At 44.6% G+C, this 12,947-nt stretch overlaps 2 protein-coding genes across 2 annotated transcripts; both read left to right on the forward strand.

Annotated features, from left to right (window-relative positions):
- Positions 1-720: 720 nt before the first annotated feature.
- On the forward strand, positions 721-2,497 carry id3 (inhibitor of DNA binding 3). The gene is made up of 3 exons (XM_003962501.3): positions 721-1,162; positions 1,336-1,403; positions 1,806-2,497. The coding sequence occupies exons 1-2, from the start codon at positions 863-865 to the stop codon at positions 1,387-1,389; spliced, it is 354 nt and encodes a 117-aa protein (XP_003962550.1). The 5' UTR covers positions 721-862; the 3' UTR covers positions 1,390-1,403; positions 1,806-2,497.
- A 2,683-nt stretch (positions 2,498-5,180) lies between these two features.
- e2f2 (E2F transcription factor 2) lies at positions 5,181-12,947 on the forward strand. Its single transcript, XM_003962726.3, has 7 exons — positions 5,181-5,934; positions 9,341-9,440; positions 9,560-9,779; positions 10,532-10,693; positions 10,808-10,922; positions 11,017-11,212; positions 11,350-12,947. The coding sequence occupies exons 1-7, from the start codon at positions 5,662-5,664 to the stop codon at positions 11,604-11,606; spliced, it is 1,323 nt and encodes a 440-aa protein (XP_003962775.3). The 5' UTR covers positions 5,181-5,661; the 3' UTR covers positions 11,607-12,947.

Below are 12,947 nucleotides of genomic sequence, written 5' to 3' on the forward strand. Positions count from 1 at the left end.
TTTCCTTTGACCATGGAACCCAAAAGCGGTCCGGTTTGAACACGAGCCTTCACATGCAACTTTTAATACGCTGTACAAATTGAAACATTAATTCTTTTATAGGCCTGAAGACTTAAATCAAACCTTTAGAAGCTTGACATGGCTCACTTTATAGTGATCAATAATCCGTTCCACATTATAGAAAATCATTAAGATAACGTAGATGACTGACCTTTTACCTATATGACACATTATTCTAAGGGGAATCAACACATTTACAATATCCCATTTAAAATGTGTTACGTGTATTCTAAAGAACTGCCAGAACCGCAGCCCTTTATTATTATTAGAAAGTTTATAACTGCGAATGTTCTCTCTGTATTTTAGACCAAAGTGGCACCAGCTGCATTCACCTCAACAGCAGCTGTTAGTTTAAACAAAAATAGAAGTTTTAGTCAAATTTACGCAAATTTCTGTTATCAGAGTCGCCAGGTGTGAGCTTAAATGTGACATTTAACAGCTTAATTTCATCAACGTCTCACTGACTTTTTCCATTTCAAATAAACGCCGCCACCTGAGAGGTAATTAATCGATTGACACTCCCTTCAAGGCAACTCGTCTTAATTTCCTCATTCTTTCCAAGGTGATGACAGCCAATGAGAAGCGGCGAACTCTTCCCGACAGCCAATCAGAACGCGATGCGAAAAGGTGGGCGTGGACGTGAGTTTCCGCGTATATAACCCTAACTGTACGTCTGCGGCAGGACACTGTAGCGTTTCAGGAGCTTTACTGGAGTCCGCTAGAATACGCGAAGCACCACTAAACTCACAGCCAGGCCCGATATTCAGCGTCGTTGCTCGCTTCTCGTGTTTTCTTTTCCGCCATGAAAGCCATCAGTCCCGTCCGCTCGGCGAGGAGCTGCTATAAGGCCGTGTGTTGCATCTCGGAGCAGAGTCTGGTCATCGGCCGGAATAAACACTCGTGTCTGGAGGAGCCGGTGAGCGCCCTGCACGATATGAACGACTGCTACTCCCGGCTGAAGCAGCTGGTGCCCAGCATCCCGCAGAACGAGTCGGTGAGCCAGGTGGAGATCCTGCAGCACGTCATCGACTACATATTCGACCTCCAGATCGCGCTGCAGGCGGAGGAGGCTGCCGCGCCGAAGATGGTTCTGTCTATAAAGGTGAGGAGAGACTGTGCACGGTGCTTTCGTGTCTCCAGACATAAGCATCGATTCAATTGGTGTGTGTCCTATGGGGTTATACAGTGCGTGCATGGATAACCTGTTTGAGAAAGAGTCTTCATTTCATCTGTGCTTATGAGTGTTATAACTGCGCCTCTCTGCTCTGCGTCCAGACTAAAGATCTCACCCACAATTTCTCCAAAGAAGGGGAGCGCCTGTACCATTAGGAGGACATGTTTCGGTAAGCATACCTCCCGGTCGTAGTTAGCCATGGCTTTAAAATCAGTGGGATCATATGACGGAAGTGCCCAGAAGCATCATGGGGCAGGAAAAACATCTGCGTCCCGCGTCTGACACTAATCAAAGACAATATTTAAAAACACGGAATTTCTAATGCACCAGAGGGGAGAAAATCACTGACGCGCCGATTCAAAAGTGTCATTTACCGGCCACATTCACCACGCTGGAGACAGAGCCAGCGAGTGTGTAGCGGATTCTTCGCTATCTGCCTGGGGTTAATGAAAGTTCCATGCTCGGCGCCAGTCTGTCTGCTCTCCTCTGCGGGGAGGGAAGGGAGGGGAGGACGAAGGAAAGGAGGGGGGAGAGATCTGACTTCACTTTTCTTCCTTTCTCTTCCATGCAGGTGCAGGGAAACACATGTCTCCACTTCACTCCGGGCAAGAGGACAAGAGGGGCAGAAGAAGGTGGGATAGGTATTTGAAAGAAGAGGAGGGATTGAGGAGAGAAAAAAGGAAAAGTTTTTAAAAAGAAAAGTGGACTGTTGCCTAGATGAACAAGGATCAACAGTAGTGGACGAGCAAGGAAACAGAGACTCAGTCTTTGGCCCATGGACAGACAAATCAGCACACCAAAGCAGAAGATCAGCCCTCCTCCTCTGAACCCCCAATATGTACATTACTGGTACATTTTTAAATGCTAACATTTTCTTTCCAAAAAAAAGTGTGTTTGTGGGATGAACTCATCTCACCTCTTCCCTTCAGTTAGTCTGATTACCAATGATTCGGAGACTTTGGAACATCAGTGTGTACATATCTGCTGTGTGTGTGTGTGTGTGTGTGTGTGTGTGTGTGTGTGTGTGTGTGTGTGTGTGTGTGTGTGTGTGTGTGAAGAAAAGTTTCTGTGGACCTTTTTTTTTTGAATGACATTGAATTTTCCCAGATGTAATCAAAACTCTATACTAGAGTTAATTGTAAATGTTTGTAGGGATTGTGTTATTTCTACAGACGTGTGGTGAGTTTCATAAACTCTTTATCATGAAGTGTGTTTTCCAATGTACGTTCACTTGTAATGAAATAAAATAATCTGTATGTGAAACCGCTCGGCCTCCAGTCCGTTTGATTGGAAACACAAGGGCTCCGACGGCACGGCCCTCACAAACGAAGAGGTGCTGATGCGACTTTCCGGCCCTGGATGAGGGCGAGCTGGAGATGCGACAGGATGTTTTCAGACAAATCTTGAGGTTGTGCGACTGGATATCAAAGAAAGGGAGTTTTTTTTCTTTTTCTTAGAGTTCTTCAAATTTTCCAGAGCAGGAGTTCCCACCGGTTTTCTTGCAGCTGAACGTGCTGCTGTCACAGCTGTTTTTGACTGGTTCACATCTTCCATTTTCTAAATCAAGAGAAACTTTTGGAGACTGGAGAGGGTTACTATTTTAGGCTTTACCCCAATTAAGTGATTGGAAGAATGTGACTGTCATGGGAAACTTGGGGAGTTTTAGAGGTTCTTAAATATGAGGTGACCAGCTCTGCCTGTGGAACTCCAGTGGTAATAAAGTGGCACCTTTAAAGAACCATTTTCCCGAATCCCTTAAATCTGTGAAGAACTCCGTTATACAGTTCCTGAGAAGTTCATTTAACACAGTAACCCCAATTTAAAAAATCTTAATGTGAAGATCTGAATTTCAGCTTCTGTTCATCCTAGTGAGAGAGCCTACTGATGTTATAGCGCTACCTAGTGGTCATATTATTTAACGCATTCAGAATCGGTATTTCTGAATCCCCCCCCCCCCCCCCCCCCCCCCCCCCCCCCCCCCCCAATCCCGTCTATACTGGGCACAAAATGATGAATCTGATTGTTTTAACATCACACGTTTACGTTCATTTTTCTATATTTTAATATTGCACACGATTTGACACCAACGTTCCTTCTCGGGTTTGCGAGATTTATAAGAAAGTTGAAGAAAGGTTTTGTTGATTCTGGACCACAGAAGGGTTAAAATGATGATTACTTGTGTCAACTCCGTATATTTTCAGAGTACCGTACTTAAAAGTCAGCTGCACCAAAAGAAATGCCATTTGGTAAACAACTTGTAGAGGCTTTTTTTCAGTTTTACAGTAATTGTTTTGTTTCTTTTTGTTTCATTTTTCTTTTCCCTACTGGCCTATCACATGTATGTATGTATGTATGTAAGTATGTATGTATGTATGTATGTATGTGTGTGTGTGTGTGTGTGTGTATGTGTGTGTGTGTGTTTATGTATGTATGTCTGTATGTGTGTGTGTGTGTGTATGTGTGTGTGTGTGTTTATGTATGTATGTCTGTATGTGTGTGTGTGTGTGTGTGTGTTTGTGTGTGTGTGTCCCGAGAGAAAATGCACATCTCAATTCTTACCACAAGATGGCATCGTTGGCTCGGAATTCAGTGTGCGCCACAAACTTGACCTGATCATTTAACTACTAGACAAGAAAAAACATCTACTCCAGTTTGTCAGAAACAATTTCCGGGTCAGATGATGTCGTGACGTGTAATCAATCCAGACAGGATCAGTATATAGACTGGTTTATGAGAGTGGTGGTGTTCATATAATGCAAGGATGCATGTGCTGTGTTTTATTTTCAGTAAATGTTCAGTTGCTTTGATAATAATGAAAAAAACAAGGATGTACCGGTAATCAAGACAAGAAATTGTGTTTTTTAAGGTATTGAAGACAGTGAAAGAAACTGTTTCTATGTTATCGTTCTATTATAACCATTGGTTTGCAATTAAATGTGTGTTATGGCTTTTTTTTGTACTGCACTATTAAAGGTTGTGATTTTATCTAGTTTGATAAGCAAATTTCATCTTTTCTTCCGGCCTTTGGTGTGTGTAACCGATATATTTGAAATAAATTAAACAAAGCAAAAAGTGTTCTATTAAAATTTCTAACAGTATTTGAATTCTATGCAATGTCTGAATTCCTGGAAGTCTGACAACAGGCCTGTGATTGTTGGGAATATTTGCATTGGCCAGTGGGGGTCAAAGTATATGGCTTGGGTCTGAAAGCATTGTGTGTGGGGGGGAGGGGTTGTTTTCTTTCAATATCTCCTCTGAGCCAATAAGCAAGAGTATGTTCAGACTGAATCCAATTATCATCTACAAACTATCCCCATTAGCGCCTCAGTGGAGGCCACAGTAAACTTTCAACATGTGCAGTAAGACTTAAGTAACATTAAAAAGAAAAAGATCCAGTAATCCCACATACTGTTTAAATTGGTCAACATTCTTTATATTTTCACAGATTTTAACTTTTGCGGGGGTTCCCCTCCCTAGGTTACTGATAGACACATCTATATATTAAGATATCAAAAACAAAAGATATCAAATAAACTGCTAAACTCTATTTTGTGACGTTATTCAACACTTTACATTTCTAAACACCCTTTACTGTATTTTTAAACAGGCAAATAAATAGGAACCAAAATAGATTTTGTTCTTGTTATTGGTGAATAACATATACAAAAATGTGTGTTCGACCGCTTACATTGCATGCAGATGCAAATAGGATCACAAAAAGTGGTTTTAATGCCATTCGCGAAGAAAAAGAGGTCACATTGTCTCCTGCAGTATAAAACTGAAAGGACAAAGGTTGCCGCTGTCTCTTTAAGAGGACCCCTTCCGTCATCAAACAACTGTTTTATGCAAATATGACAAGCCGAGCGTGCCGGCAGCCAATCAGAGGCCGACTTCAACCGCGGGAGATCTAAATTTCGCGGGACCAAGTTTGGCGCTAAAAAGCTGTTCTTCTTCTTCTGCTCCTCTTGTATGGAGCGAGGAGCGCCGAGCTGGACGCGCTGGAGCCGCAGACCCGGTCGGATACCGCATCAGAGGCACGCAATAAAGCTGTAAATCTCAATGAGACCCAGAACTCTCCTGATACCGGATTTTAAAAGAGACTGCGGGACCTTTAGCACTGGTTATTTACTGTATTTTTTAGAGTCAGGCAAGTATATACTTTGCACTTTGTTGCAGGACAAAGGACCAGTCTGCTGATAACTTATGACAAACAGCGCTAATGCTTCCTCTTTCTTGCATACGTGTTGGTTTTAACAGGATGATATCTGTATGAATCTCTCCTCGCTCCTCTATCATTTTACATTTTAAAATAGATTCCACTGCATTGTATTTTAGCAGTAGCGACTAGCCCCCGTTAGCAGCCCATATTAGCCACCTCACTTGGCTCGCTTTAGTTGGGTTCGGTTGAATTTCGTTTACTCAAGAAAATGATGCGGATGCCTAAAGGCGTCTCTCCGGCGTCGGGTCGGCCGGTAGCGGGTCTCTCCTGCTCTCAGCACAAAATGAAGCTCCTATCCGCCGGAGTCAAGACCGAGTTCTTCAGTGCCGGGCTGTGCAGCCCGCTGATGAACGCGGTACCGGCCGGTTACTTCACCCAGATCTGCAACACGACCGCAGCCGAACAAAGAGCCAACAGCCTGTACTCGACCCCCCACGGTCCAGAGGCTAAACCCATCAGAGCATCCTCCGGACGTCTGCCGGTAAAGACCCAAACACACACACTTTGACATAAATGTTGGGGATGGCACTCTTTAGCATGCGGGTTGAATCCTAGCTCACGGTATGTTTGTCCGGAACCCTTTGAGCCACTTATGGATCTGCAAACAAAGCCGCAGGGATGTGCGTGCTGCTGTGTGTTTACAGCCATTTTGACTGGTCTGACACCTTTTATCCCGCAGCCCAGCTGGAGTCACTGGAGCCTGGTCACCATGTCTCTGCAATAGTTTTGTGATGTGTGTGTGCGGGCTGGGAAGTGGTTAATATTGCAGACCCATCAGATGCCAAGAAAGGGGGTATGAGTGACGCTCACAGTTGGGGGTGGTAGCTGGTGTGCCTGCTGAGTAGGCAGCTGAGGGGCATTAATATGTGTACTGTCCTGCTTCTGTGCTGTATGTTAACGACTGTATGCACAGAAATCAGGCTGGAATGGACCTGGACTTGTTATCGTTGCAACCTGTTCACCACCATCCTGTAAGCAGGGTGGACGTGCTGCATTCCTGCCATATTAAAGCTGTCTGACATCCCGTTGGGACAGAAATAAACAAAACATTTGATCAGGTCGTACAGCGCATGTGTTTAGAACTCCACGCCGGCTGCGACGGTTCTATTTTAGAACTTCCAAATGCGGTCTTTTCACTTGAGATACAATATGGCTAAATGGGTTAGGGGTTACAGGGTGTGTCCAAATCTCACACTGACCCCCTGCCCTGGGATTCTGTATTCACTAATAGGCCCCTCAAGAGGATTAGTTAGCTGTAAGCAAAGTGAGGAACAGGCTGCCAACTAGCTTATCATGGCAAGGTGGACGGGACATTCACTGATCTCAGGAAGTGGGGGTGGGGGGGTTAGGTGTCTCAAAGAACACCTACACGTAGCAGTGCTGGTGAGAACCTGGTGGTGAGTCAAAAACTGTCATTTACAAAAACGCCTGAAGTCACAGGCCTGGTTTCACAAGTTACATCAATTGTGAAACTTCCTCAGCAGTTTACAATAAATGAAGTAATTGATTCCGTGGGAACGCCCAGTTAAGTCTTATTCCCCAGCAACTAAAGGAGCTGAATCCTCTTCTGAAAGCCTTCTTCCATTCTAGCTGTCAAATGACTCATTGATACATCTTGTGTGTTTAATCAGAGATTATTATTTCTGTTTATCACCGCACTTAAAGCCAGACTGTTTTTTTTTTTCCCCTTGCACTTTGCTGATGCTGCAAATGGAGCATTTCAGGGGTGTTTGTGTGTACAGACAGGAAGTACTGCTCCTTTGTGTACTGCTCACTTCCTTTAATTTTTGATAACAAACGTGCTTTTCTGATCTACGAGAATTTATTCAAAAATGGTACGAAGGTGATCACCAGCTCACGAGTTTCGTGGTCAACTCGACCCTCTTGGTGAAGGTTAAGAGTCCAGGCCACATCGTCCTCCCTGTGACGGCGCCGCCGCAGATGAAAGATGTCTTCTGTTTCCCATACAGCCAGAGCTGGTGGCATTTTAAACAGTGACTCGAATGCACGTAATGCGGGTCTGAAACAGCGTCCTGCTTATTCGGGGTGCATTCCGCGCTTTTCATCAAACACGCAGTCTGGCATCAGCTTTCTGATTTACATGGTGGCCGGGAGACGCATTGTGTGAATCTGCGTCCCTCTCCGAGCGCCTCTGGTGTGACGTTTGTCACTCGGTCAACTGTATGCATTCTATCCCTTGTTTACCGCTGGCCTGGAGCACAGTTTTGCATTTCAAAGCGGCTTGTTGCTCCCCCATGTCCACCACCTTCTACCTGCGACAGTCTTGGCAACACTGCAGGCCGTGTTTGTCCTCAGACTATGGAGGGTGTGGTAGCGAGTGGGTTTTGTACGGAGATGTTTGCAGGCATACTGTAACATGCCTTTGAATGTGATGTTGTTTCTTAGCCGAGGTCTCGTCTACGAACGCCTTTTGCGTGCCTCTGTGTGTGTGTGTGTGTGTGTGTGTGTGTGTGTGTGTGTAAGTATTGCAGTGGCGGGAACGAGCCAAAGAATGTACAACAATCATAAATGTTCCCCGTGCGGGTCCCGGGTGTTGGCGACAGGCAGGGCGAGGTCACTGCAAACGTGAGCGGTGCGATACTGCGAGTCTTTGAGATAAAACGACAACTGGGAGTGTGTTAAGCCCCCGGCCTCTCCCATTTCCTCACGTAGCTTGTTTGCTCAAGCATTTAAAAAAAAAAAAAAATGCTGACTACGATTGGGGGGAAAACCAGGCTGCAGCATCTGTCCAACAAACAGAACGTTGTTTGCATGCTGTGGTCGAGTCAGCAGAGCGATTTCCCCCCACCCCCCCACCACCCCGGCTCTACAATACAGCTGCACGATGAAGCTGTTGCCGCTGCGCTCAGACAGGTGCAGCTCGCTCTGAATGCTGAGGTCACCGACGCTGGGGTCTCCATTCAGATGTGAAGCCTGTAAAAGTCTCCAGCCAGATGCTCTTTCACTCTATTAACTGGTTTCACTGGGCGCCACCTGGTGTTGAGGGCTCACAAGGCGTCTCAATAAATCTGCAGCAGCATGTGTGCCTTCAAGATTACACCAGCCTCACTAACAGCACGTACACTCGCCACGCCGCTCCAGATGTACGCGGCCAACAGGTGGACGTGTCAGTGAGTCACCCCGGGACAATGACGGCCTTCACCATCCCGTCACGGCGACGTCCGCACGTGGTTGGCTCGTCACATTTGAGAGTTCTTGTGGAGGAACTCATTTACCTTGAGTGTTGGAGAGGGAAAGAAAGTGTTGCTGTTGTTGAATATGGTTTGTGATGGGGAAAATAGATGAAGGGATGACAGACAACAGCACAGGAGGTGATGAGGTCACCGACTGGACGGAATCACGATGATGGTGCAACTAGATATCATTGACAGTTTTAGTTTCACTCTTACGTGTGTGTGGAGATATTTAGGTCAGTCCATAAAAATCACGCAAATTGTTTTATAGTGTAGACCAAAGTGTGTGTGTGTGTGGGGGAGAAACACACACAAAGGGAGATGGAAAAGGGAAAGAGAGGTCATTGAGGAACCCTCAAGATCAACTCTCGCATGCATGCACGCAGCCTCCCCCATTCAGGTCCATTGTTCCTACACTGAGGGGCTGTCGGCACATTTACGACACTTTATTCCAGGCTGCTCTTTAGCAAGGTCACAGTTCCGCAGAAGGGCCGGACTTGTCCTACGCACCTCATTCATATCAATCAGTCTTTAACTGCCCATTATCTGAACTGAATGGATGAAAGATCCCTGCAGAGACTATAAATCTATAGATTCCCAGAATTCAAGGAGTTGATCATTGTGGTGCTTTATTTACCCTTTTCAACTCCTTTTAAACTCCTATTAATTGATATAAATGTTGTTTTTTTTAAGGCCAAAAGGAAGCTGGACCTAGAGGACCCTCTTTATATGCCAGAGTTCCGCACCCCTAAAGGCAAATGCAACATTGCAGCCCGGTTAACAAGTCCGAGGAGTGAGTGAAAGAGTTCCCTGGAAATTCTGTGTCATGATTTAATGTTGACTGGCAGGTCTGGCTTCTTATAAGCCTGGAATGTTGCCACGAGCTTCATCTGTTAACCTGTCGTCCCGCAGCTCCCAAGTCTCCAGGCGAGCGAACACGCTACGACACTTCCTTGGGCCTGCTGACTAAGAAATTTGTGGGCCTGATTGCCGAGTCGCCCGATGGGGTTCTTGATCTGAACTGGGCCACCGAGGTCCTGGAGGTCCAGAAGAGACGCATCTATGATATCACCAACGTCCTGGAGGGAGTGCAGCTCATCCGTAAAAAGTCCAAGAACCACATTCAGTGGCTGTGAGTAGAATAAATGTGACATGTGCAAAAGAAGTAATGCGTTTAAGCTTGTGAACTTGTTGTTTTCCCCTATTGGTTGTTAGTTGTTACTGCACTAGGTATACAATAAACAATCACTAACATGTGCAGTAAGTGGATCATGGTGCACTTGAAGGGTTTACTGTTCTGTGTAAGTAGAATGACAGTGATGTTTTCTTCAAGTGCAATCCACCCCTAGCAACCAGGACATTTAGAGCACCCAGCAGCAGTTGGCAGCAACAACCAACACTGACATCATAAACACTCTCAAAAGTAAAGATGCAATTTTCGCTTTCACACCAAGTAGCAACCAGCAGCAGGAACTGAACTGAGATCCCCAATAGTGATATCTACTTTTGTAACTGAATATAAAGGTTGCCCTATTACTGTAAATAATGCAAACAAAGTACACAGGAAGCATGGATTCTCAGCCATGGCCAGTGGTGGCAGCCTGGAGCTTCTCGTCTCTGTAGAGGCCCCATGAACCCTGAACTCTGCAGACACTGAGGCTAATATTTTTCATCTTACTGGGTGTCTTCCTCCATAGGAGCAGTTTGGGCTTGTAGCTTTGTCAGTCTGGTTAACATGTTGGTGGTAATATTAAGTTACCTCTAAATAGAGGAGCCTTTATTTGAAAGATATTTTTGTGACAACTCTGTGGAATTTTTTTTAAACTATAGTAAGAAATAAAGCTTTTTGTATTTGATAACTTATGCTCATGTGTCTTCTGGTAGGGTCGGCGATGTGTTTGAGGGTGGAGCAGGAGGGGGACAGAAGGCGTGCACTCTTAGGAAGGAGATTGGAGATCTGGAGCAAGCAGAAAAATGTCTGGATGAGCTGATCCTCTCGAGTACCGGGCAGCTCAAACAACTCACCGAACACGGAGACAACCAGAGATATCCTTTACACGCATCGCTGTCTTGATGGCCCTTTGGCGCTCTTCTTGGGGCAGTTGTGCGTGAAAGATCCTAATCTCCGGTGCCGTTCTGACCCTTGACCCCAGTCTCCACGCTGGGCTATGTCACCTATCACGACATCCGCTCCATCGGCAGTCTCCAGGACCAAACAGTCATTGCTGTCAAGGCTCCAGCCGACACCAAACTGGAGGTTCCAGACACAGAAGGGGTGAGACGGCACATCTGGACCTCTGCACGACTGCCTTGAACACCTAAAAAAAAAAGTAATGACTAATTCTGATGTTATGATTTTGCTGCCGCAGGAGTCACTACAGATCTATTTGAAGAGTAAAAACGGCCCCATTGAAGTCTACCTGTGTCCAGAGGACGGGCTGGAAGATGCCAGTCCGGTTAAAAGTGTCTCTACTCCTAAAAAGGAGTTTCCTCCCACTGTCTGTACTTCGCATACGACCTCTACAGCGCCTCCTAGCTGCAGCATCAAGGAGGAGCCTGTTGAATGTAAGCTGAGCTCACTGTAGCATTCTTGTTTACTTACTATTAGAATTCCAGGTTTGTGAGGAAATATTGCTGGAATTTAACATGTATCCATTTTAATTGTGAATAAAAAGCACCTCTTGCTTTTCTCCTCATTTCAGCTCACATTCCTGCAGCAGCCGCAGCGTCCAGTTCCTCCATTCTTGACGTCGAAGGTCTCCTGGGCCTGCCCCCCAGCCTTCTCCAGATCACAGAGGACCAGCTCCCATCGGCGACCTTCACCCCAGACCCCAACACCCCCTTCGTTAGCTTCTCTCCACCTTTAGACCACGACGACTACCTCTGGAGTCTGGATGACGGCGAGGGGGTGTCGGACTTCTTCGACACCTATGATCTCGGGGATCTGTTGTCGAACTAAGGGACAGAGGGGTGGTAAACAGGGGAGGTGGGTATTTAATCTAATGCCTTCAGGAGGTAGGAAATTTACACTATAAAGCCATTACATTGTTTACTATTTTGTGATTTAACAGTAAAATTGTCAACTGTTTTGTTCATTTTAATATGATGAAATTAATTTGTAAATATGTTGACTAAAGAAAAGATTGAAGTGGCTCTGAGATTGCACTGATGTGTTATCTCCAACTGTTTGCAGTTACTAATGAAAATGTCGATTTTTCTATTTTTTTTAAACTTGGAAATGTTCTCAGATTTCACTGAAAATATGACAATTTGGAAAAAAAAAAAGAAAAAAAGTTGCTCGTCCCGTCAGCAGCAGCTAAAATCTGATGGACGGGCAGCAGGCTGTGCTCACAGCGTGACAACTCAGGATTAATGTTTCTTTATTTCCTCTTTTCTAAAGTTTTAACGTTCCTGCCGCTCTTTGGCCTGTAGGGGGCAGCCGTGTATTATGTCAGCTTTAACTGCCACGCGGCTTTTCAGGATACAATCACTGGATACAAAAAGACACCAAATGAAGCTGTGAGTGACCAGTTCATGTAGATTCGCAAGCATCTAATGTTTAAACATACTGTCTCTGCTTTTTAAAGGTGCTCAGGTCATCTGCTCTAAGCTGTGGGCCTCCGCTGGTGCTCTTAACCCTTAGTTGATATGAAAATGAGCAGGATGGGAGTTTTACTCTCATTGGTTTGGCAGCTTTACTTCAAATCCAGGTGCTCTTCTTTCGCTGTGAGTTTGCTGATTTTAATGTGGTTGTGTGAAACTACTATTGTATTTCTGAGGAAATAACCCCTAAAACACATGAAATGCAGCAATGCTGGGGAAGAATCAATGTAATAAAGATTTAGAGTAGAAGTCCCAAAACTGAATCTGTTATTGCAACAGATGTTTGTTTTTTTAAATTTTAGATTTATTGTTCCAATTTGAATTTTGAAACTGTTTCAGCTCAAGTCAGTTGTGGCTTATGTTGTGTTCATCTTTGAAATATTGCTTCGATTGTTGGGGTTTATTTTATTTTTTTTTATTTTTGGCTTTTCCCTCTAAACAGAGATAAGCTAAGTGTCCTGTCCTAACAAAACTTGAACCTTTTGTTTTTGCGTGCATGTTTGTTTCAATTAGATGTGAATTCAGAGTTTCTAGGGTTCTTTGAGGATTATTTTTTTGATGGTATTTGTACATAATTTGTATTTATACCCATTTTTGAAGTCTGATAATTGTTTTGTATGACATACAGCACTTAATATTTTGTAATATTGTGTGGTCTGTTTGGAAATGATTGAATAAATATTGGAGCCATGTTTTA

The sequence above is a fragment of the Takifugu rubripes genome, chromosome 2 (genome assembly GCF_901000725.2).
Source record: "Takifugu rubripes chromosome 2, fTakRub1.2, whole genome shotgun sequence".
In the NCBI taxonomy this organism is placed as follows: Eukaryota; Metazoa; Chordata; class Actinopteri; order Tetraodontiformes; family Tetraodontidae; genus Takifugu; species Takifugu rubripes.

Coding starts and splice junctions, on each gene's coding strand:
- id3 (XM_003962501.3), top strand. CDS start 863: ATGAAAGCCATCAGTCCCGTCCGCTCGGCGAGGAGCTGCTATAAGGCC. Junction 1,163..1,335: donor AGATGGTTCTGTCTATAAAG/GTGAGGAGAGAC, acceptor CTCTGCGTCCAG/ACTAAAGATCTCACCCACAA.
- e2f2 (XM_003962726.3), top strand. CDS start 5,662: ATGATGCGGATGCCTAAAGGCGTCTCTCCGGCGTCGGGTCGGCCGGTA. Junction 10,694..10,807: donor GAACACGGAGACAACCAGAG/ATATCCTTTACA, acceptor CCCAGTCTCCAC/GCTGGGCTATGTCACCTATC. Junction 10,923..11,016: donor AGGTTCCAGACACAGAAGGG/GTGAGACGGCAC, acceptor TTGCTGCCGCAG/GAGTCACTACAGATCTATTT.